At 36.5% G+C, this 26,619-nt stretch overlaps 1 protein-coding gene and 1 long non-coding RNA gene across 10 annotated transcripts in view; both read right to left on the reverse strand.

Moving 5' to 3' along the window:
• DNM3 (dynamin 3) overlaps positions 1-26,619 on the reverse strand; it is a 475,573-nt gene that overhangs the window by 335,838 nt on the left and 113,116 nt on the right. For all 9 annotated transcript variants that reach the window (XM_032463725.1, XM_032463729.1, XM_032463731.1 and 6 more), the window contains exons 4-7: positions 26,298-26,501; positions 7,374-7,472; positions 6,624-6,784; positions 2,905-3,047 (exon numbers count right to left, since the gene is read on the reverse strand). In XM_032463725.1, the coding sequence (XP_032319616.1) occupies positions 2,905-3,047; positions 6,624-6,784; positions 7,374-7,472; positions 26,298-26,501 (607 nt within the window). The remainder of the gene's footprint in view (positions 1-2,904; positions 3,048-6,623; positions 6,785-7,373; positions 7,473-26,297; positions 26,502-26,619) is intronic.
• On the reverse strand, positions 13,303-25,439 carry LOC116658652. The gene is made up of 3 exons (XR_004313878.1): positions 25,262-25,439; positions 17,833-17,845; positions 13,303-13,314 (listed from the first exon to the last, which is right to left on the reverse strand). It is a non-coding gene; the product is annotated as an uncharacterized LOC116658652 (long non-coding RNA).

Below are 26,619 nucleotides of genomic sequence, written 5' to 3' on the forward strand. Positions count from 1 at the left end.
GCTGCAACCATAAAATGGTATTTTGTAAAATTAAGAATTAAAATTAAGCATAAAACTATATAATAGTCATGGAGCCATGACTCCTGTGACATCACAATCTCCTAGTGCTCCAACTGCTCCAGCTGAGGCCCCTCATACTTCAGAAGCTACTCTCTCCCTAGCCCTAACATCACAGACCAACTCACTCTGTCAGAACCATGCAAATTTGTGACCCTCACCCCCTGCCCCTCTACAACTAGCTCTAGCCTTGTTTTTCAATGACTCCCCGGAATTTGATAGTAAAATTAAAACTCCTTCCCCATCACCTACAACTCTTTGCGACCGGACCGGGGATGCCCCATCTCTTACTACTCATCCACACTCACCTTCTAAGCCAACCACAAAGAAGCCATTTGCAGTTCCCCACATGTCCCAAGTCTCTGTGCTTTTACACCTGTTTTCCTTTCTGCTCTGCCTTGTGCTTCTCTGGCTGGCTAATTTTTATCTGTCTTGCAAGACTCAGTTCAAGCATTAGTTTTTCCAGGAAACATTCCATGATCCATGGCCCTACGCCCCAATCACCACTCACTGCCACCCACACGAAGGGCCCCTCCTTGACTTCCTCAACTTATTTTCATCATTGCACTTAGAAGAATACATTGCCACTATTCATCTGTTAATCTCTCTCCTAAGGGCAAAGACCATGATTTTATTTATTTCCCCCTGTTCAGTATATGAGAGGTAAGATCAATGAAGGAATGAATTACCTCGAGGCAGTTGGTAAAAAAACAAAGAAATACATTACAAGGAGAAAATGACTACCTGTATTTGTGATTACTAGGTTTAGAAACTCTAATTTTGACATATTGGAACTACTTTCAAATTCAAAATCTAGCAGGAAAAAATTCAAACCATCGAAAACTTGTATCTTTTACTCTCTTTCATCAAAATCACGGATGAATTAAAAGTAACCACGCTCACAGAGAAAAAAATGTGACAATGAATATATATATGTTCATGTATAACTGAAAAATTGTGCTCTACACTGGAATTTGACACAACATTGTAAAATGATTATAAATCAATAAAAAAATGTTAAAAAAAAAAAGTAACTGCAATTATCAAAGCTAGGAAATCTAGAATATAATCAGATGTAGCTATGTTCATGCATATGCTAGTGTTAACCTAGTTTTTCAACACCTAGAAAGGTATGAAACATTGGGAAACTGACCTCCAGCCAGCCCTTCCCCCGTATCCTACACCCTAGCCTCCTGACCCACATGAAAGTTCACACAATTCACTTGACTTCCTCCTTCCACCTGACACACTCCTCCCATACTTCAGGGTCTCATTCAAGTATCTTCTTCTCTGTGAACTCACACCCTTCCTCGCATGTAACTGCTTTTCACCTGGGCTTCCTTAACATTTTATACTTACCAGAAATGTAGCATTTATCAGATTTTAACACAGTTAGTTGCTAATATGTCTGTTTCCCCTGCTCTACTATAGCCTCTTCTTCAGGGTAAAAATCTTATTCACTGTTGAATCCTCAGTAGACAGCACAGAGCCAGATATCAGTAGAATACACAGAGATGAGAGCAAGGCAAGGAGGAAGGAAGGAAAAAAGGAAGAAAGGAAAGAAGGAAAGAAGGAACTGCATTGGCCCCGTACAAGGGAAGAATCTAGCTGTGGAAACTTGTGAAATCTGAGTCCAATAAGTCAAAGAGGCAAGACCCAGTCTTTGCAAAGAGAATAGTTTCAGTTCGAGGGTGAGATGATGATTGAGGACCTAAACAGAAATAGCTTCCTTTCTCTGTAACTTGGAGAGTTTTTATCGGAGCCTCACCAAAGCCAAGAATAAAGAGAAAAGATAAATTAGGAAAGAGTTGAATCCAATTTTTTTTCTTTCCTCCATATGATCTTATACTTTTTAAAAATGGAGGAATATAAGATGATGCACTTAATATGTTATTTAAATAACGTGAACATTTAGAAATCTCCCCATAAAGAAAAAGAATTATGTTGTGCATTTCAAATGCCAGATTAAGGGGATTTTGATTACAAGACTGCAGAGGGACAAAGGGGCCAGAAGAAGTGGCAAGCAGCATATTTAGGGATGGACTTTAGATGTCCTGGAATGTAAGCTGGTCAGCAGGGGTCTTCTGGTGGAGAGGGACCTGAGGCAAGTTGCAGCACAGGGATAAAAGGAGAGATGAAGCTGAGGGGCTGAAGGAAGAAATGAGGGTAAAAGACACAGACAGGGGGCTGGCAATTCTCCAACAACTCTGCTATCCCAACCCAAGACCCCTCAGGGATAAATCTAGTCACCCAAGGATAGAAGAGAAGATCATGAAGGAGTAAAAAGATACTTGGCAGTTTTCGTATTTGTGTTCTCAAATGGCTACATTAAAATCATTACCAAAAAGGAAAAGGAAATTTAAATGTGCTCTGATTGCCAGTACTTTTAAAATTAAATCCTTGGTTCTCACTGCCCTGAAAACTTCTCACAGGCAGAAGACATGAAATGAATGAAACAAAAAGATAATAAGTACAAGGGACACCAGTAGAAACAGCTGTACAACACAGATGACATTTCCAACAGGAGCTCAGCCCACATCTAAAGACAAAGGGCAAAAAGCCCTGCTGAGTTATCACTATTGGTTTTGCTCATTTTCTGGATCTAATCATAAAAACACAATGAAATTGGGCATCGGGATGGGCAATTGGTTAAGTCTGTAAAAACGGAGTTAAGATCAACAATTATTCTAAGAAAACAATGATTCAAGGCTCACTGTATAACATATACAAAGCCTCATACACTTTACTTGCTGCTTCTATGTAACCTAGAAAACACCACAACAAACAGACTAAGGAAAAAGCAAATTAGTCAAAAATGCCGAGCAAGGGGAGGGAAAGGTGACTCACTGCAGCAATGCTTTGGTCTTCCTGGTGGGGTCTTCTGGCTTGAAGTTTTTGTAGGCTTCTACTTCGTGTTCTATGGACAGCAACTGTCCCTGAAGTTTGTTCCTGAAGTTGGGCAGGGTATCTCGAATGTGGTTGGTAAGTTGCTATAAAAAAAAAAATCATACATGCATATAACAGACTGGAGATAACCTCAGGAGACAAAAATTGGCCTTCACGGTTTTCCTAATCATTCAAAACCTTAAAAGTCATACACCCATCTGAGACTGACTATGTAGGCAGATAGTCAAAAGAAGCCCCAACCCTCTCCTCTACTGCCCTATGGCGAAGCTCAAAATTCCTTCAGTTAGAATCACTCGCTTCGGCTATTTCTTTATGTCTGGGATATCCTGTTAAAAGGCAGCTAATCTTAGTAATGAAGCTGCCAATAACACCTTAGCTGGATTGATTTATCCCATCAGCTGCCTTGTCAAAGGAATTAGCACATGGCACAAATGAAGCAAGTGGAGAATTACAGGTGCTGCCTGAGTTCTCAGGACCAAATGGTGGCACTCAGAGGTACTTGTCAGCTGTCAATGTCCCCTCCATTCTGTAGCTCAGGCAAGAGTCTCCTCCTGCCTTCACCCTTAGGCCCCCAGGCCAACTGTGGTTAGTCACTGGCTTACGCCTTCAACAGGTGGCACATAAAAAGCCCCATGCCTAGCAAGGGAAAGCTCTCTCTGCTGTTGGTATCTCTATCTAACCATCTGCTTGGCATTTCCACCGAGATCATCCGCTGGACACATCAAGCTCGGACTGATAAAAAATTCTCTAAGAGATTATATAAGAGCACACGATTAATTATGAACAAAGGGGATATAAACCCAGAATGGTTAGCTGTCTACCTGATGCCCTTTCTATTACAATGCAATTAAGAAAAAGTCTGGATTAAAAGGAAAAAAAAAGATAACCTTCTTGACTTGCTTAAGGAATAAACATGGAATCAAGAGAAAGAGAATATAAATTTCATAGAAAGGCAGGAAAAAGAATAAATTAAAAATAAGAGGAATAAACAGACCCAGACTGACTGAAGAAACTCTTTTTGATTGTTTTTATGTTTATCTGAGGTTATCTGAATATATTTATTCAATAAATCTAGAGTTATTTCATTGTCAATAGTTCATACCTATATTACACCCTCACCCACAGTTATGACTTACTATGTTATTTGCCTGGCATGTGTTGTTATTACGGCTCTGAAGCAGAAAACCAAAGAATGGAGAAGACTGCCTTCTAAAAAAAAATGTCACAAGACACAAACCCCTAAACATGAGTAACAGAAACCACAAGAAACCAGTAGCCACCTGACTGCCTTGTGAGTGATCAATAATCAAAATACTTCGTTTCCATCAGTTGTGTCTCAAATATCTCAATAGCAAAGCAGAACTGTGGACCACTCTTGGCCTTATAAAACACTTCTTTCCTTGGTTTTCATGACCGCCTGCTGCTCTCACTTTTCTCCTAACCTTTCTGAATGTAACCTTCTCCATCTCCTTTGCCAAGCTGTCCTCCTCCACCAGGCCTGTAAATACTGATATTCCTCAAATCTGAGTCCCACATCTCTCCTTTGCTCACTATATGTTCTTTTATAAGATAGTCTTATTCCATCCATGGTTTCAATGAATATTCGAACACCTGTGGCTATCTACTGACCTGTTACCTTTGCTGCGGGCGTATGTACTAGACCACCTGCCTGACTTCTCCTCTTAGAAGCATCAATAACACTTCACCCTCTGCATGTCTGAAATTAAGTACCTCGTATTCCCTTCTGGGTTCTCCTTCTTTCTGACTTCGTAACAATCTGGGAAACTGGGAGTTATTCTTGACTTCATCTCCCCATCATCCACTGAAGCTAATCTACCACCAAGTTCTTAATGTTCCTAAACGTTTCTGAAATTTGCTTTTCTTCATCTCCACTGGTGCTAATCTAGACCAAGCAACCATCATTTCTCATTTTGATTCCTATGTGGTTTTCTCATGTCTACTCTTGATCTTCCTATCTGCAACCACCATCATCTTTTTTAATCCACAGATATGACTGTGTTATTTCCCTACTGAAAGTCTTTAAATGACTGCCCCCCCCCCACTGCTCTTAGGATAAGAGCCAAAATCCTTAATTTGGCCTACAAACACTACAGGATCCAGCCACAGCCTGTATCTCCGAACTTTTCTCTTACGGCTCATTCGCTCATTCTCTGCCCTCCAGCCATAAGGACATTGCTTTCAATTCCTCAAAAATGTCATGTTTTTCCAGCTTTTGCCACAGTAACACTGCCTCAGGGTCAGAGGTGTTGGTGCACATTAAATCAGCAATAAAATTACTCTAATTTCAAACACAGTGTGAAGACCCTTGAAGCAATAAAGAGAAAGTGATTATCCAGGGAATGAAAGACAGTCAGTAAAACATTTATTCAATTTTCAGTCAGCCAGAATCCAGTTATGTCATAATTTAGGGGTCACCTGTAGTAACCAAATGGCCAATCATATCCTTTCTACTTTCCTAGTATTCACAACCTAATTTATTTCTACTTTTATCTTCCTAATCATTTTAGTGATTTTTCCCTAAGGCTTTTTTTTCACTTCATTTGTATTTTTCTTAGGCCTATACAGGCATGAAAGCACTAAACTTAAAAAGAGTTTTACCAGTGATAAATATAGTGATAGAATATCATGATTCTTGCATGACAAACTAGTGTTTCTTCTCCAAAATATGTTCATACTTTTTAAATGACACAACCATATCATTGCTTCTTGGCTTCCAAATACTCATTTACCCTCAATTTAAAAGTACAAATTTTACATTACTCTGTGTTATGTCACTTGAAATAGATATTCATTTTTTAAAACTTTGATTATTTTGCCTCACTGGTTCGGGTATAATGTGACAAGCAGTCTACTACTGTGTTAGCCTCTACTAGGAGGAAACAACCAGACTATTCCGTAACTGCTTGACTAAGTTTGTAGATCCAAGTTAAAGTGTACTTTTCGTGAGAAAAGCTGCTCACCATTTGAGTCAGGCTGGGGGCCCTCATGCAATGACAATGACATTTAAGTCCATTAGGAGCAGAAAAATATGGGACCATGTAAGAATAATACTGAAGTTTTCTGGAAGAAATGTGTATGTGCATAGAATGAGGGGAGGCAGAGAGCCCAGGTCTGTCTGCTATTGGGAAAGAGATCATATCTGGTAAAGCTTCTTTCTTAGATGAGTTAAGATCAATGATTGCTTCTGAGGACTTATTTTTAAGGTTGCAAATTAAGGACAAATCAATCCTACACAAAACCATACAGAAATTTTAACAGAAAATCTAATCTAACCATTACAAATTGTTATTTCAAAAACAGATCCCCAGAGACCAGCTTCTCAGATACACAAGTTTAATTTCTTATGATAACTACATGTTGAGTAAATGTGTGCTAAAATGTATACCCCTGTTCATTGTTCCTAAATAAATGTGTATTTCTGCCTTGCATACTGTTTTTTCAATAATAATAAGGTGGATTCTGGTTATTTAGAATAGTAATAGTGTGGATCTAAGTAGTCACATTCATCCTTTTAATTTCTATCATTTAAGCTAATGTCTTATTTTAGAAAAAATGAGTATAAAAATAAGAACTATGAATTCAAATAATCATTTACATATCTTATAATTGTTCTTGTTGCTTGAAAAAAATATTTTTACCTGATTAAGGACCTTCTGCAGGTGTGGGGTCCCCATCCGATCAGCAATGTGTCTGTACGCTGGGTGTGAGAGGAAAAACTTCCTTTCTGCCAACATGGCAGCCTTTATATCCTTCTTCCCCTCTATGTCCTTCTGGCTTCTGTTTACCACTCCCACGTAACCTAAAGTAAAACACACACCTATGGAGCTTGGGACACTTTGGGTTTCTTGTTCTGGGGACATTTTAAAGCTCTCAAAGAAGCTAAGTAAGAAAAGCAAAATTATTTTAGAGTCTGAAGAATGAATCTCATTACAAAACTCAATTTTAGATATTAGTATTTAACAAAGGCTTGCTGATCTGGCTAATGCTGATTTTTTTTTAGCATTTTAACAAAATAATGTCTTTTTCCCTTAAAAGAGCTGTGTAGTTAAATAGAGTGTATCTCTTAGTATTCTTGTCATATAGCGGGCAAGTAAGTAAGTCAGACTTAAGACAAAGCAATATTCATTTATGCCCTGTATGATGAATATTTAGACCTTCCCTTCAAATCCCTTCCTTTTTCTGTTTTCTCATTCCTATTATTTTAAGGAATAGTTCTCCCTTTGGATCATTTTTAATACACCATTTGGAAACAACAATCCATAAAGTGTAAAACTAATTATAAATCCACTCCTCACCACTGTGGAGGCACTCAAACCCAGCCTCCCATTAGTCTCCCAGTTGTTTCTCTCCACATCAAAGGAAGTCCTGTGTAGGACACAGTACATTACCCCTGCGAAGCGGTAGCAGCTTGTTCTCTAGAACATCCCTGGCATCCGTTCCTTCATCCATAAGATCCAGCTTGGTGATGACTCCAATGGTTCTTAGGCCTGCATCACAAACAAACCTCACATTATACAATTTGTAGAAGACTAACAAATTCTGGAGACATGTATGTCTCAGTGCTCATTGCAAAGCACTCATATTCCTGGTCCTTTTCCTGTTCCTCTCCATCTTGCTTTGTTTTCCTTTCTAATCCACTACTACCCCAGTCTGGTGAATTTCAATGGGATAAGGTAGAGAGTTGGAAAACCACCCATCTATAAGGTGACCTTTGACTCAGGAAAGAAACAACAAATAGCTGTAACACCAAAATGCTTTTTTTTTTTTTAATAGTTAAGTATGAGAACATATTTTTGGCAAAGCTCTAGATTTTCATTTAATTTCTTTTTCCTTTCTTTCCATTATGGTTTATTTCAGGATACTGAATATAGTTCCCTGTGCTATACAGTAGGATCTTGTTGTTTATTTCACCAAAATAAATACATGGAAATTATACATTTAAATCTCCCTCTCAGGGATTGCACACAACATGGATGTTTTAATTTTTATGTATTACATTATTAAAACAAACAAATAGACTACACATGGACCGATGATGAGGGTGTGTTATAAACCAAAGCTTATTATTACTCCAGTTCTGAGCACTTGGGGTTAAAAAAAAAATAGAAAAAAGAAAATAAGGTACAGAATAGCATCATCACCAAAAATAAATCTGCAAGTCTCACAGCATTCACTGTTCCTTAGAAAAGGAAATATGATTTAATGGAAAGAAGACTGAACCAGGAATTCTGAGGCTTGGATTCTAGTCTCAAGGCAAGTCACTTAACTCTCTGGGTCTCAGTTTTTCTCATCTGTAAAATAAAGAGTTGGAAATCATGATCTCCAAGGTTCTTTTCAGTAATAAAATAATGTAAAAACCTAAGTATTTTATGTAGCATATCAGATACTATATTTATACTTTGCTTCCATCGTTAGATAAAAATGAACAATATTTGCCAAGTGATTCATCTTTTTAAGTGAATTTCTTTGGATTTTCAATTAAACATGGTTAATTGAACACAAGCCTTTATCTATTACCAGAAACCACTCTAAAATAATGACTATTAAGCCAGCTATGGTTTTGAGTGCTTTACATGTCTTAAATGATTTAATCCTGAATAGTACTCTAACTACTATTTTTTTAAGATTAGGAAAATAAGGCAGAGAGAGATTAAATAACTTTTCCAAGGTCATACAAGAGGTAGATCTGGGCAGGCTGGTCCCAGAGTCCAACGTTTTTAACCAATATACTGCTTCTCACAGTAAAAAAGTTTTTAAAATTTAAAAGGCTTAAACAAAGAAGGTTGAAAAAATGGGATAGGAATGCAGAAAATGTTTGAAACTAGAAACCCAGCAGAATGACTGCTAACTAACTTAACAGACCAGAGAAAGAGGAAAACTGCATCTAAGAAAGCCAACAAGAGGAGAAGCCCAGAAGCTGAGTAATGCACATCACAGCATTTCAATAAGATTCAAGACTCAAGGGACAAACAGCTCTGAAAACAATGAACAGAGGTGGTAGCAGTTGAAGCTGAAAATAGAAGCACTGGATGGAAGCAGTCAGATTTCCATGGATAACAAAGTTAGGAGCTGCCCTGGTCCATCCTAGCAGAACAGTGCAGGTTTACTCTCCAGAAAGATTGTACTAGAACATGCTCGGAACTCATGGATAGCTGGCTCAGTTTGAGGGAATCAGGCATTAAAAGAGGGCGATTAAATAAAATTCTACATAGTGAATACAGGACCCCCACCCCTGCCCAGTTCAGTTCCCTAATTTGACTTCAAGAGATGGCCAGCAGATTTTAACCCGCCAAGTGATTGGAACAATGGTTTGGAGAAATTAACTATTCCAGGAGAAAAACATATATATTGATATTGAGAAGAACACCAATTAAAACAGCCCAGTAACTCATCCTACGGTGAAGTCTATCACTCAATAAATCAAGCACACCTGCACAGAGCATCCAATCACCTAATAATACTTCACCTTTAGATATGAATGGACAGCCAAGAAGATTCTCTAATGAGACCAAAACAAATAAACATTATAAAACAGAACTTGCAGAAAACAAGGATAATGCAAAACACAGGAAAAAAAATTATTTTTTATTAATATCTTCAGAGAAAAAAGGTCATTGCATTTATGGAACAAAAATAGAATGTCATAAAAGGAAATAGGTATATTATTTCTCAATTACACAGATGAGGAAAGTGAAAAATGAACTAAGGGGTTGAATAAATCCATCCAGTGCCCAATATAATATGAAACACACACACACACACACACACACACACACATGCACACATACAATATGGCAGCGTAAAATTTCATAACATTGGGAACAAATAAAACATCCTAAAAAGCTCCCAGAGAAGTTTAAAAAAGTCATTTAAAAAAGCTTTGGGAATCATTACAGCATCAGTCTTCCCAGTAGTAAACTGGAAAACTAAAAATCAGTAAAGAAATATTTTCAAAAATCTGAGAGAAGAAAAATTTCTAGCCTAGAAATCTAAACTATCAATATATGTGAAAGTAGAAAAAAATATTTTCAGACTTGCAAAATTTCAAAATATTTTAATTCCCTTTCTCCTTTTTTTTTTTTTTTTTTTTTTTTGAAACTGCTAAAGGATGTGTCTACCAAACATGGGAACAAACTAATAAAGTAGACAGGAAATCCAGGAAGCAGGAAATCCAATATAACCAGAAGAAGAGGGGAATTTTCAGGATGGTATAGATCCCAGTATAAGGCCAGGAGAGCATCAATACCTATTAGACTAAGAGGACACATACTATTGAAGAGATGTCTTCACCCACCAAGAAAAAAAAAAAAAAGAAAGTGAAAGAATATCTAAAGCTTAATGTTTTTAAAGGTATTAAGAGGTTCAGACTTTTCTAAGGGAGGTTGGGAAGGCACTGGTGATAGATATATAGACGACTATGCAAACAAACAAAAAGAGAGGCAACTACCAACCTCAAAGACAGCAGGATCATGCAAGAAAGGGAATTCAATCATATTTTAACACATGGCTCAGTTGTGAATAATATTTCAGAATCATAAATATTCACTTAGCAAACAAAATATGACATAATTCACCAGGAGTGAACCCTAACATCAACTATGGACTTTGAGTGATAATGATGTGTCAATGTAGGTTCATCAGTTGTAACAAATGTACCAATCTGGTGGGGGATATTAATAGTTGGGGAGGACTGTGCGTGTGTGGGGACAAGAAATGCATGAGAACTTGCTATACCTTCTATTCAAGTTTTTCTACAAACCTATACAAATTTCTTTACAAAATAAACTCTATTAAAGACAATTAAATAACATAACACATGGTAAGTACTTGGTATATAAAAATCACTCAATAAATGAAAGTTGAGAGCTCACCAATTTTGTTTCTCACCACTACGCCCACTCTACTCCAACCCTAAACTCCACTCATATCCAATGAGTTGCAGTTCTCCATGTGATCACACATTCTTGCCTCTTCACCTTCATAACACTATCCCCCTCAGCTCCAAATATCCTTCCCTTCTCTTCCTTTCTTGGTCAACTCCTACTCAATCTTCAAAATACCTAACAGACCTCTCCTGCAGGTCCTTAACCAGGCTCCCACAAGCGTAAGTTTGGAACCCCTTCTCTGTGCCTTCACAGTTCTCTGTGTACACTGAAATCATAGTTCTTATATGATACTAGGAATCTGCTTATTTGCCTGTCTCACCCACTAAGTCACGATCTCTTCAAGAATAAGGACTAGATATAATCTACATATTCCAAGCAATTCATATAGATGCCAAACATAGAGTGGGAACTCAATAAATGTTTATTAAATGAATAAATGAGTGAAAAGCGTATTTATTTTTCTTAGGTTTAGACAAGAATTGAAGTAAGAATTCCAAAAAAAAAATGATGCCATTCTACCATGTTACCTAGGTTTGTTGTCAACACAGCGACTTTCCTATCAGAATATTGCCATTTCTTCAGTTTATATATGCAACTAAATTATAAGTAGTATGTTGTTTCATCTAATTAAGAAATGAGACAAAACCAAGCCACAAACCACATTAGCAGTTGCCAGAAAAGTAATCTGGAACACTGTGTACACTGAAACAACAGAAATGAAAACAAAATCAATGAAGAGTTAGTGTAAACATGTACACAGCAAAATTAAAAGCAGACTGAGAAAATTAGATGCTCTTCAGTTAACGTATTTTTGTTGTTGTTGTTTTGGGTTTTGGTGGGATTTGGGACAGGGGAGATGGTTTGAAGTAAATGTTGCTCTTTCTGTTTGGCAAAGATTATGGAATATTTTATTTCTGAAAGCAATCAGTGATGAATGGAAATAGTTTCATCGTTTTTTCCTATAAGTTTTCCATTAACATCATTTTCTTTTTACTTCCAACAATTCTGAATAACACAGCTTTCATTTTCAAAGTCATCAGGTAATATCGCATGTCATACTAGGAAAATATTAAGTAAATAACGGAAAACATAAAAATTACTGTTGCTATGGCAGCAAAGACTCTATCTTGCTCACCAATATATGCCCAGAATCTGGCAAAGTACTTGAAAGATTTAAAACCTGTGGAAAGAAGGGAGAGGAGAAAGACAGGGCAAAGGGAGAAAGGAGATAAGGGAGGGAAAGGAAAAGAATAACTCCAAAGATAAGAAAATTTAGGTACAGAGTGGTTCCTTCACTGAGAATCTATCCTCTAAAATAGACTAAGACATGAAGAAACAAAAGAAAAAGAATCTACATACAGTAGCCCACCCCCATCTTATCTGCGGTATCACTTTCCATGGTTTCAGTTACCCGAGGTCAACTGAGGTCCAAAAATATTAAATGCAATATTCCAGAAATAAACAATTTATAAGTTTTAAACTGAGCACCATTCTAAGTAACATGATGAAATCTCCCACTGTCCCACCCCATCACCCTGGACGTGAGTCATCCCTTTGCCCAGCACATCTCTCCCATTAGTTACAGAGTGGCCCTCTTGGTTATCAGATTGACTGTCACAGTATCTTAATGCTTGTGTTCAAGTAATCCTCATTTTACTTAGTAAGGGTCCACAAAGCGCAGGAGTAGTGATGCCGGAAACTTGGATATGCCATAGGGAAGCTGTAGAGCACTTCCTTTAAGTGAAAAGGTGAAAGTTCTCTGCTTACTAAGGAAAGAAAAAAAAAATCATATGCTAAGGTTACTAAAACCAATGGTAAGAATAAATCTTCTATTCGTGAAATTATGAAGAAAAAAAGAAACTCATGCTAGTTTTGCTGTCACACCTCACCACGAATATGTATGTATAGAGAAAAAAACATAGTTATATCTAGAGTTCAGTACTTTCCAGTTTCAGGCACCTACTGTGGTTCTTGGATCGCATCCTCCATGTATAAGGTGGGGACTGCCGTATACTTAAATCTCCCTGCTTTCCACCCCCCAAACTAAATCCATTTTCTTCTTCTTCCTTGGCACACAGTTTAACCATATATTCAAATATCCCTTACAACTGAGTTACAATCCCCCTTATAACCTGCCTGTAACTGAGTTCTAGCCAGTGGAATGTGGGTAACGTGCTATGTTCTAGGCTTGGTCTACATAACTTCCCACACGTGTTCCTGCCAGCTCTTCCACCTTCCACTTGATGGATCTAACCATAGTAAGTCCGTAAGTCTCTATGAGTGAAAAGTGGGAGTATCTGGGCATCTGAATGTCACAGACAAGAAACACACACTACCCTGAAAATTCACTCCAGATAGATATTTCTACTGCTTGTACCATTACATGTTTCAGTCTATTTATTACTGTATACCAGTACAAACAGTGGTACTTTGAAGAGACCTGCTGTAATGAAAACCTGGCTTAGCAAGATTAGGTAGCAAGGAAACAAGTATTGCAACTTGGAAAAATGAAGATTCATGTTCCGCCAATAGCTGTGTGCTTTGTAAACCTGCCTCATGTGATAACTTATAAGGCAGACTAAGTGCCTACTGAAAGGAGAAAAGGGCCAGAAGGTTCATTTGTCTTGGTTGTTCCTTGCTTCTTTAAACAAGGTATTTAAGAGATGAGTTCACAAAAGAAATTTATCATTTTGCAAGCCAAAATAAAAAGAACCAAAGAGAAGCTAGAGATTTGGGTCTCTTAATGATTGAAAAAGTGAACTGTTCTTGTAACTCAAACTGGAGAAGAGAAGACTGAAAAGGCTCTGAGCAACAAAGATCCACTAGGAATTTTCAGTTCAGCGAAGGAGCTCAGTAATTTCTGTTTCTAGCTTAAAAGAGTAAGGGTTCAGACGTACCTTTCTGCTGTAAACTAGAAAACTGATAAAATATGCAAAACAATTGTTTTCAGACATAAAACAACAGGTTGTACAGGACTATGATACTTAAGAAAAACAAAGTCAGTCATACAATAATTCCATTTCTATGTGGAGGTAATTTCTGGACTACCATGCAAGGAAGAAAACTCCAAAGAGGTCCCAGTAGTCCTGCCAAGTTGAGGAGACACAGATTGGATTTCAAGCAGGCCAAGACAGCTAGAATTTACAGGATATTGTACCTAGACAATAGGGAGCTATGAATACACAGAGCTCTACAAATGTGCAAGGCAGTCCCCTTGAGTCTTTGAAAGCATGTATGCCTAAGGTAAAGCTCCACATGGCTAGGCAAAAAGCAACTTCCAGGTAGATCTAAACCAAAGAAGCTTCCCAGAGCTTACGGGGCTGGGAATCATTAAGTTCCCACCAGCTAGAGTGGAGAGACCTGTTGAATTAAAGACACTACAAGGGTCAAACGTCAGTAAAGGTTACTGCAGATCCTCCCTTTAAAAAAAAAAAAGCACCTTAAAATTGAGCTTCAGAAAATCTAACTGACAGTCTCCAGGTCCATCCATGTTGCAAATGGCATTATTTTATTACTTTGGTGGCTGAGTAGTATTCCATTGTATAAATATACCACAACTTCTTTATCCAGTCATCTGTTGATGGACATTTAGGTTGTTTCCATGTCTTGGCTATTGTATATAGTGCTGCTGTGGACATGAGGTGCATGTATCTTTCTGAATTAAGGTTCCCTCTGGATATATGCTCAGGAGTGGGATTGCTAACATCATATGGTAAGTCTATTTTTAGTCTTTTGAAGAATCTCTATACTGTTCTCCATAACTGACTACACTTCAATAAAATATATATTTAAAAATCTAACTGATCTATAAGTAACGTAACTACCTGCTAAAACAAAGTCCAGCACATTTTAAAATAATACAGTAAAATTCAGTACTTAACAAAGTAAAGCTCAAACTATCAGCGTTCAAACAAAAATCGCTAGATACACAAAGAAGGAAAATGTGACCCCCATTGGGCAGTAAAAAAAAAATCAGCCAATAATATCTCACTTAGAAACAATAGAAATCACAGATGATGCTAAAGCAACTATCAAAATAGGCAAAAAATGTTTAAAGATGCAAAAGAAAATGTGAAGATACAGGTATATCTCATTTTACTGCACTTTGCTTTACTGTACTGCATAGATATTGCACTTTTCTATAAATTGAAGGTTTCTGACAACTCCACATTGTCAGAGGATGGTTAACATTTTTGGCAATAAAGCATTTTTTAATTAAGGTATATACATTTTTTAGACATAATTCTATTGTATACTTAATAGACTATAGCATGGTGTAAACATAACTTTTTTTGTTTTCCATGCACTGGGGAAACTTTTTCCATGCACTGGGAAACTTTTTCCATGCACTGGGAAACAAAAAAAAAAACAAAACTGTGTGACTTGCTTTATTGGGGTATTTGTTTTATTGCAGTGCTCTGGAACTGAACCTGAAATGTCTCGAGGTATGCCTGTAATAAGCAAATAAGAATATGTGAAGATGTCTATAGAACAAGTTAACAACATTAAAATACTTTCCAAGTGCACACTGGTCATTCATCAAAATTGACCATATGTGGTACCAACAAACAAATCTCAATAAATCTGAAAGGAATAAAATCATAGCAAAATGAGTATCAGGAAGTTACCTGGAAAATTTCAAAATATTAGGAAAGTAAACAACATATTTCTAAAGTACCATAGTCAAAAAGGAAATCACAGGGAAATTTCTGAATGTTTTAAACTGAATAAAATAAAAGCACAACTTATCAAAATTTATAGTACACAGCTAATTAAGAATTTATAGAGAATTTATAGCTCTAAAATACTACTATTACTAAATAAGAAAGCTTTAAAACCGATGATCTAAGCTGCGACCTTAAGAAGCTAAAGAGGGAGTAGTAAATTAAATCCAAAGTAAATAGAGGTAAGGAAATAATAAAGAGTAGAGTAGAAATAAATGAAATAGCATACAGATAAATAATAGATATAATCAATTAAGCCAAATGTTGATTCTTTGAAAAGGTCAATAAAATTATCCACTCTCACTCTTCAACTCAACATTGTACTGGAGGTCCTAGCCAGTGAAATAAAGCAAGAATAATAATTCAAATGCATAAAGTTATAAAGAAAAAACTGTCATTAATCACAGAACTGTATATGTAGAATATTATAAACAATCTACAAAAGGCTGCCAGAACTATTAAGTGGATTGAGATCACAGAATATAAGGTCAAAATACAAAAATAAATTGTACACATCTATATACTGGCAATAAAAAAACTGGAAAACAAAAAAAAATGTAAATACTATTTACAATAGCATCCCAAATCATAAAATGCATAAGGATAAATTTAATAAAATATATGTAAGACACATATGCTGAAAACTATAATATGCTGCAGAGAAGACCTAAATATATGAAAAAAAAAATACCATGGTCATTGACTGAGGCATACAATACTGTTAAGTCAATTCTCTCCAAATTGGTCTATAATAGCAGTGTTGAATATAACTTACTGCAATCATGGAAATGTTCTCTATATGTGAGCTTTCCAATACAGAAGCCATTGGCAACTTGTTATTATTGAACTCTGGAAATGAAGTGTGACTCAGGAATTAATTTATTTTATTTTGTTTTGTTTTAATTAATTTTAACTTTAATTTTAATAGCCTCATGTGGCTAATGACCAGTATATTAGACAGCACAAGGTATAGATTTAATGCAATTCCAAACAAAATCCCAGTTAAGTTTTTTTTTGGAGAAACTGACAAGCTGATTAAAAATTTCAAATGAAAAGACAGTGACTATTATAACAAAAGCAATGAATAACACTTGCATTATCAGATTTCAAAGCTTATATAAAGCTACAGTAATTAAGACAGTGTGGTACTGACATGGAGATAGACATACCGATCAATGGGACGGAATAGTGTTCTGTATTATACATCACACACACATGCTATTGGTTTTGGACAAAGATTCCAGTGCAATTCAATGGAGAAAGGTGAGCCTGTTCTACATAAATAGTACAGAAATAATTGTATACCCACATCAAAAATAATTAACTTTGACCCCTTTTTTACATGATATACAAAAAAAGGATCACTGATCTAAATTTAAAGCTAAAACTACAAAACTTCTAGATGAAAACATGGGACAAAAATCTTTGCAAATTTAGACCAGGCCAAGATTTCTTGGGATTGAAGAAATGTGAATCATATTTTAAAAGTTAATAAACTGCACACCAATATTAAAACTTGTTCTTTCAAAGATATAGAAAGAATATTTTAAAAGCAAACTATAGACTGAGAGAAAATATTTGCATTTCATGATAAAATATTTGCATCAGAAATTTTTTTAATTCATAACTTAACACTATGAAGACAAATTAAAATAGGCAGAAGAACTGAACAGACATATCACAAGAGAAAATTTACAATTGGCCTATTAGGACAAGAAATGACTGATGCTCAGAATCAAGAGTCACCAGTGAATCGCAAATCAATACCACTACACAGACATTACAGTGACTACAATTAAAGTAAAAATACCAACACCAATTGTTGGTGAGCATGTGGAGCAACTGAAACACTCATATATTGCTGCTGGGAATAAAATCCATACAACCACTTTGGAGAAGAGCTTAGTGGTTTCCTAAAAACATTAAACATAACACTTACCCGGCAACTCCACTCTTATTTTCCCAAGTGAAATGAAAATATATGAACATAGAAAACTTGAACATAAAAATTTATGGCAACTTTATCTGTAATCACCCAAAAGTGGCGAAAACTAAAGTTCCGTCGATGTGTAAATGACTCGACAAAACGTGGCACTGCCACAGTGAAATACCATTCAGCAACTGAAAAGAATGAACTAAAACACGCAGCAACATGGATGGATCTCAGAAACATTACACTGAGCAAAAGAAGCCAGGCACCAAGAGTAGTTACTGTATGATTCTATTTTATATGAAACTCTGAAGACAAATCTAATGTATAGTGACAAAAAGCACATCAGTGGTTTCCTGGAGCCAGGAGTGGGGGACCAGGGGGAGACCGACTGGAAAAGGAACACATGGGAACCTTTGTGGGTCATGGAAGTGTTCTTTATCTTGGTTGTGGTATACGTGAGTGTAAATATTTGTCAAAACTCATCACACTTTACACTTAAACTGCGTAACTCCCTACCCAAGCCTATGGCCTCAAGTAGCCTCAAAGTCACCACAGTAAGTTGGGAGAGAGAGAGAGTGAAGAGGGGTGGGCGGAGAGTAACGGTGGCAAGGAAACAAAGACATAAAATAGTTCAGATCCATGTCTAGGAAAAAGCTCTGGGTGCAGTTATTTGTACATGAAATTAACTAGAAGCAGAGAGTTAAGCCTTAACAAATTTTTTTAAAAACTGTATTCCCAAAAAAACAAAACATCTGGCCTGCAAAAGCCTTTGATAAGTTTGAGTCTTAAAACAACCTTTATGGCCCCAAGCTTTTACAAGTGGACAACAGGCTGTGAAAGCTGGCATTCTCACAAAGGTTATAGCCCCTCATCTCCACTTCAGATACGTCACAGAGGACCAGGAACTAACCCCCAGAAGGCAGAGCTCTGGGAGAACAACGGACAGCAGACGGGTGAGCTCCTCCCAGAAAGCACACTTAGGGTTCAATCAGGAAACCTCTTTCACTGCCAGGGTGGGAAGTCTTCACAACACCCGCCCTGCAGGATTCTATCACTGCAGTGAATCTGGGACCGCCGTTTATTTCCCATCTTACTTTTGTCATACTGGGGTTTTTACTGCAGGCAAGAATTAATAACATTCCACACACAGCCCTCAGCATACTATGTGGAATCCTGAAGCGATACTTCAGACTGCTGACCACAAAATATTCTGGCCCAGAACTTCACCCAGGGACTCTGCTGGCAATAGCATGGAAACTCTTAACTGAAGTTCCAGTTGGTTAACTTGGAATTAGTTGACAGCACCAGATCCCTCTTTTAATGTCACCCTTCACTCCCAAGCCAAATCCAAGCTCCTCAGGTCATCTGTTCTCTTCAGAACAGGAATTTCTCCTACAGCAAAAATGTCTATTAAGTTCATCAGCTCTGCTGGGACCTACTAAACATGGTTTGTATTACACATCATTACCAGAAACTGTGGTACACACACACACACACACACCTGCATGGGTAATCCAATTGGCTCTGGCTTTGTGCATCATCATGGGTCATGAGGGTGACAACACATGAATGCGTAAGCTCCTGCAGGAAAAATAACTTTCTTCATCTGAAATTCAACAGCTGGAAACCTACTTTTTGACCAACAAAACAAATTAATTTTATGTACTACTTTTATAGCACTTATGAAGTGCCCGGTACTTTTCTAAACACTATGCAGGTACTAACTCACTTAATTTCATTACAATCTTATTAGGAAGGTAGTATTATTATCCCCACTTTACAGATGAGGAAACTGAGATATGGGGAGTTTAGGAAATTTGCCCCAGACCACACAGCTAGTAAGTTGGTGGAGTCAGGATTCAAACCCAGGCAGTTTGGCTCCAGAGTTTGTGCTATTAACTATCAGGCTGTACTCTTTTAAAATGTAATTTTTATACATCTTACGCTTTTATTAATGTGATTGCTTATTAAGACAACGTTTCTTAAGAATGTTTCTCGGTTATTCTAGCTAAACAGCTTGTACTTTCATTTTAACATGCTGCCTGCTTCCTCCCATTGCTGCCTTTCTGCCAGTCCTTTTCACTGTACCATCTGGAACTGTCTTCATTGTCACCAAATTACCCAACACACTAATGCTCCGGTCTAAACAACTGCTCTCACCTCCTTGCCTTCATTTAAATCCAGTTCTTTCCCTCGTGCACCTCAGGTGGAGGAAAAGAGAATGAAGGTTAACGAAGTTTCCTGACTCCTCAGTTCTGGTCCAAACCAAAGTATTCCACCTTCACATAAAAACACCGCTTTGGAGCCTTATATCATCTGGCTACAGCACCCTCTCATCCTCCTTGTTGCTGTCATCTACCAAATGCCCAGACACCCACCTTCACACTCACACTTTACTGAAGGTTTTAGCATCATGGTCGTCTTCCCTACCCTTAGTTCTACCATTATCCAGGCAGCTTCAATGTTTGTGAAGATGCTGTATTCATTTCTCTTCATGTATTTAGTTTCTTGACCTCTTCTATTCAATGATTTTCACCTGCATGTCATTTTAGCAATTTCCTCCCATGACCACATCCTGGACATTTACAATCTGGATTTGTTCCAGCTGTAAATCATAAACTCTAATATTCTACTCTCTAACCACAAACTTCTATTGTTCCAATTCCTTTACTCACCTGCTATGAATAATGCATTGCTATTCTTCAGTCTTATCCAGAACTTCATCCCTGAACCACCCCATTTCCCCCAAAACTTACAGGTCCTTTCTGGCTTCACTTTCTTCCTTTCTCCCAAGAATTTCACAGTACATCTTTCCGACTATTATTTTCTCCAATATTCTCGACTCTTTTGTCCACTTTGTTTTCAATCCAACTGATCCTGCAAAATTCTGACCCCAACCCAATCCAAGTATTTCCCTCTCAAAATCCCTAGCTGCTGAGTGTTTCTGGGAATCATACATCCTGAAGCTTGGTGCAGATGGGCTCTGGCCTCAATGGAGTCCTTCAGTGTTGCCCACTTTCCCTTCTCTTTCCCCACAGTGGCCATTCAAAATACCTTTCTCCTCAAACATCTTACACAAATCCCATCTTCTCTCCTACCCTCCTCACTGTCCCCCTCCCAACCTCCCCCTCCAACCAGACTCCCAGTTCTTTCTCAGCCTATAGCCTTGCTTCTTATTTAACAGAAGAAAATCTATGTCAATAAGCAATAAATTCTTCAGTTGAGTTTATTGCCTCTCCAGATATCTACAAATGAACCTCTACCTGCATGTACTAAATTTCTTACTTCATTCTTGTCTCAGTGGAAGAAATAGATCTCCTTCTATTCAAGAATCATAGCAAACACTCAAGAAATGCTGCAGAGAAAGAACAGAGGGAAGAAAAATGAAAGGAAGAGTGAAGGAGAGTGGGAGGGAGTGAGAGAGGGATTCCAAAAGCCAGGGAGAATGAAGGTCTTATAGAAATTCAGAAGATTTTTGCTTTAATGGTCATTTTCTTATTTGTACTGCCTAAAAAATAACTATATATAGATCTGGCTTGGACAGATATTCTGGGATGGCTTGTAGAATGTTTCTATAGCAACTTTTAAAAGAGCTACTGTACCATGGGAATGTTAGAAGCTCATGGTCACATCATAATTCATATCAAATTGCATAGGTTTTACTTGTGTTTTAAATGTCTTGTTTTTGAAACAAGAAAGACATGAGAACACAATTATTCTCTAATGCCAAACTCACTTTAATTAAATACTCCACCTTGAATAGCAATGCAACACTTATCTAGATATCAATATAAAGAGAATTCTTAAAAGATTCATATCACTAATGTGCAATTAAATTAAGGAAAAGAAATAATATTTTTGTTTTATTTTTCTTACATATTTTTTACTCTTTCTTATAGTGTTCTTTTCCACATTCAAACACCACAAAGAGAAATTTTAGTCTTGTTCATGTCATGTCTTTACAGTGACCCCCAGTGGCAAAAGTAGTGAACATGCCAGTTTTAATAATCCACATCTTAGTGGCCTTTCATACTGATAAAATCTTGATGAAAATTACAAGTGCCAGTGCCTTCATATTTTTCTCTTTTATTCTTATTTCTAAAAAAGAAGTAAAATTATACATATTTATATACATTTATATTCAAGTCCTAAATCTATTCACTTTCTCTCTTTCACGGTGAATCCCATAATAAAGTTTATTTTATTTTTTCCAATAAAAACAGCATATCAAGAAGTACACACTTCTGTGGGGGAGGGTATAGCTCAGTGGTAGAGCATGTGCTTAGCATGCACAAGGTCCTGGGTTCAATCCCCGGTACCTCCTCTAAAAATATATAAATAAATAAAATTACCTTCCCCCACCAAAAAAAAAAAAAAACTATACACTTCTGTAAAAAAACTTTATAAACCTATGAGATGAATTTTCTGTTGTCATGTTTCCAATACTAAGATTTAACATACTTTTTTATGTTATATAAACATCTAGATATAATGATTTATACATTATACACAAATGTAGATATAATCTTATGTATAATTCTAATACTCAACATACATTTTTAAAGCTCAAATGGAAATTCTTCTCTACACTTGGATAAACCTATTAATCTTCAGATGACCTACTCTTTGCAAAGCGGCTGATTTCTAACATAAGATTTAACAAACTTACTTGAATTGTATATGCATGAAACTCTTAAAATTCAAGTACAAATTCAAAACAGCAACATGAATTTGAAATGTGCATCTGTAATTCTCAGACTTCAGAATATAATATCATGATGATATATTCTATACACCTCCTATCAAAGTTCTGACCACACAGGATCGTTAAGGTCGTGTATATCTATGGTCCTTGCTTTCTTTAAAGCAGCCATCTAACTTATTCCTTGTTCAAGCCTAAAACACAGTAGATGTTTAATTTAAAAGAATCATTCATTGAACAGAACTGATATATAACAACTTTTTCAAAAACCACAAATGCTTTTATTTTAGCCTCTGTTCCTGGCAACTTCTCCATCTGGGGGAAAAAAACTGATTTTTAAGAGTCTCACTCATACTAAAAATAAGCTCCAAAAAACCCTTAGGAAGTCAAAACAAATCATCAACAAAATATTAGTAAACAGAATCCAACACATAAAAAATATCATACACTACAATCAAGTTGAATTCATCCCAGGGACAAAAGGATGGTTCAATATATGCAAATCAATTATTGTGATATACCACATCAACAAAAGAAAGGACAAATATCACATGGTCATCTCAATAGATGCAGAAAAGGTATTTGATAAAACTCAACACCCATTTATGATAAAAAAAAAAAAAAACTTCTTACCAAAGTGGGTATAGAGGGAACATATCTCAATATAATAAAAGCTATTTATGACAAACCTACAGCCAGCATAATACTTAACAGTGAAAAGTTGAAAGCCTTCCCACTAAAATCCAGAACTAGACAAGGATGCCCACTCTCATCACTTTTATTCAACATAGTATTGGAAGCCCTAGCCATAGCAATCAGACAGGAAAAAGAAATAAAAGGGATCCAAGTTGGAAGGAAAACAGTAAAATTGTCTTATATAAAAAGGAGGCAACATCACCTACCTGACAGGATTCTTGTGGGTATAACATATGACATGCAGTGTATTACACAACTCATTTCACTTGAATATATGCTATGACCCAAACTGCATCCCCATAATGAAAATGTTCATTTCATAAAGCAGATCCTCTGTAATATCTTTTTCTGGGGACTTTTATGACCTCATACACAAGAGAAGATGCCATGCAAATAAACAGCTTATTTTTTAAAGTAGTGGAGATTCATGAAAATAATCAGAAATATATACTGAGCATCTATTTAGTCAAGCATCCTACTAGGTGGTCCAGCACATAGAATTACTATTGACCACATACACTTTGCCTGATGAATGGGTGTTAAACAACAAATTAATGAACTAACTAAGGCAATGATTGCATTCTTAATGTACTTGAGTAGAATTTCCAAATAGCAGGAGGAAGTGTTCCTTAGAGGAATCAGTGAAGCCTCCATGGTGAGAATCTTAGAAATCCATGGTAAGTGTGCTAGTCTGCGCCTCTTAATCTAAATCTATAAGTAGCAGCTGGCACAATGCCTTAAACACTTCAAGCCAAGCTAAGGACAACCCTCCTTCTATCCTATCCCAGCCCCAACCCAGCTAAGATCTTCTTTCACCTACAGTTAACCTAGCAATTTGCAGGTGAGTCTGAAATAATTTTTATTTTTATCATATATTATTAAAATATTCAAACAATTCTATTACAATTTTATGTGTTAACAGGCCTCATTAATTTATATTATTGCCAAAGCATTACTGAAGAAAAAGAATGAGGCTGGAGAAATAACCCTGCCAGAGGTCAGACAATACTACAGAGCTACAGTAATCAAAACAGCATGGTACTGGTACAAAAACAGCCATATGGACCAATGGTACAGAATAGGGAGCCCAGAAATGAACCCACAAAATTTTGGTCAATTAATCTTGACAAAGGAGGCAATAGCATACAATGGAATAAAGACAGTCTCTTCAGCAAATGATGTTGGGAAAACTGGACAACAGCATGTAAAGCAATGAAGCTAGAACACTCCCTCATACCATACCCTCAAACTCAAATAAAATAAACTCAAAATGGATCAAAGACTTAAACATAAGACAAGATACAATAAACCACCTTGAAGAAAACAGAGGCAAAACATTATCATAAACTCAAAATGGATCAAAGACTTAAACTCAAAATGGATCAAAGACTTAAACATAAGACAAGATACAATAAACCTCCTTGAAGAAAACAGAGGCAAAACATTATCTCACATACATCTCAGAAACATTCTTCTAGGGCAGTCTACCCAAGAAATAGAAATAAAAGCAAGAATAAACAAATGGGACCTAATGAAACTTACAAGCTTCTGCACAGCAAAGGAAACCATAAGCAAAACAAAACGACAACCTATGGAATGGGAGAAAATTTTTGCAAAAGATGAAACTGACAAAGGCTTGATCTCCAGAATATATAAGCAACTCATATGACTTAATAAGAAAAAAACAAACAACCCAATCCAAAAATGGGCAGAAGACCTAAACAAGCAATTCTCCAATGAAGACATACAAATGATCAATAGGCACATGAAAAAGTGCTCAATATCACTAATAATCAAAGAAATGCAAATCAAAACTATGATGAGGTATCACCTCACACCAGTCAGAATGGCCATCATTCAAAAATCCACAAATGATAAATGCTGGAGAGGCTGTGGAGAAAGGCGAAACCCTCCTTATACTGCTGGTGGGAATGCAGTTTGGTGCAGCCATTGTGGAAAACAGTATGGAGATTCCTCAAAAGACTAGAAACAGACTTACCGTATGACCCAGGAATCCCACTCCTGGGCATATATCCAGAAGGAACCCTAATTCAAAAATAAACCAGCACCCCAATGTTCATAGCAGCACTATTTACAATAGCCAAGTCGTGGAAACAGCATAAAATGTCCATCGACAGATACTGGATAAAGAAGTTGTGGCATATTTATACAATGGAATACTATTCAGCCATTAAAAATGGCAATATAATGCCATTTGCAGCAACATGGATGTCCCTGGAGAATCTCATTCTAAGCAAAGTAAGCCAGAATGAGAAAGAAAAATACCATATGATATCACTCATATGTGGAATTCAAAAAAAAAGAAGAAGAAGACAAATGAACTTAAATATAAAATAGAAACAGAGTCATATATATAGAATACTAACTTGCGGTTGCCGGGGGGAGGAGGGGTGGGAAGGGACAGACTGGGAGTTCAAAATTTGTAGATACTGACAGGTATATATAGAACAAATGCATAAGTTTATACTGTATAGCACAGGAAAATATATACAAGATCTTGCAGTAGCTCATGGTGAAAAAAGAATGTGAAAATGATAATATGTATATTCATGTATGACTGAAAAATTGTGCTCTACACCAGAAATTGACACCACATTGTAAACTGACTATAACTCAATAAAATAAAATGAAATGAAATAAAATAAAATAAAATAAAAATACAGTAGGAGAAAGTAAAAAAAAAAAAAAAAATTTCCTAAGATTGGAGACAATGCACCTTCCATTTTGAAAGGACACATCACAAGTGCCCTTCCATAATTTCTTCAGACACACAAAAAGATCCATCACTGGGGTCCCTGATGATAAATGGTTATTACTCAGCTCAAAGAAAGAAAAAAAATCAAAATATCAGCATAAATAAGGGACTTTTTTGGATTCTGAAATGCCAAAAACAGATAAATATGTATTATGAAAGCAGAGATTTAAGTCAAATAATTACAAACTAAATAATATCTTACATACAGTAAAAGAGCTTCCTATGTTAAGGAAACAAAACAAAAACCAGGAAGACTTTTTATTGGCAGTATATTCAGAGTACTCATAATAACTAAGAGGACTGTCTGAATTCTGTATCAGGTATTTCTTTTACCAGCTTTTAAAATAAGTAGTTCATGACAATTAGAAATGTCTATTTTCTTAGATGTCAGTTAATCTTACACTTACATAGGTTTAGACTGTATTCCCCAGTTATTTCTCTTTTGGCATCTCATATACGAAAGATTGGACAATATTAATAATGGCCAATTTAATTAGCAGTGAAATCAAGTTATGAGAATGTGTTACTTTGAAATGTACCCAAACTCTTGACATTTTAAACGAATTCCCTTTCATCTTAAGGGCCACACACTCACCTTGAGGATCAACTTCTTTAGCTAGCTTCAGTGCATCTGAGTTTGCAAGATCGGTGTTGGCTGGGGTGACAGCCAAAATCAGACAGTTCTCCCTTGTGATGAACTGCATAATCATTTCTCTGATTTGATACTCAATATCTGGTGGCTGATCTCCCACGGGCACTTTAGTAATTCCAGGCAGGTCAATAAGGGTTAGATTTAACACTGCGCGGAAAGGGAGAAAAAAAAGTCTTACATACATCCTCAATGCTGACAGACATCAACAATGCAGAATTATCTGTCACTTTAGTAGAAATAAAACAAGCTGAGTTTGACATATAGT

The sequence above is a fragment of the Camelus ferus genome, chromosome 21 (assembly GCF_009834535.1).
Source record: "Camelus ferus isolate YT-003-E chromosome 21, BCGSAC_Cfer_1.0, whole genome shotgun sequence".
In the NCBI taxonomy this organism is placed as follows: domain Eukaryota; kingdom Metazoa; phylum Chordata; class Mammalia; order Artiodactyla; family Camelidae; genus Camelus; species Camelus ferus.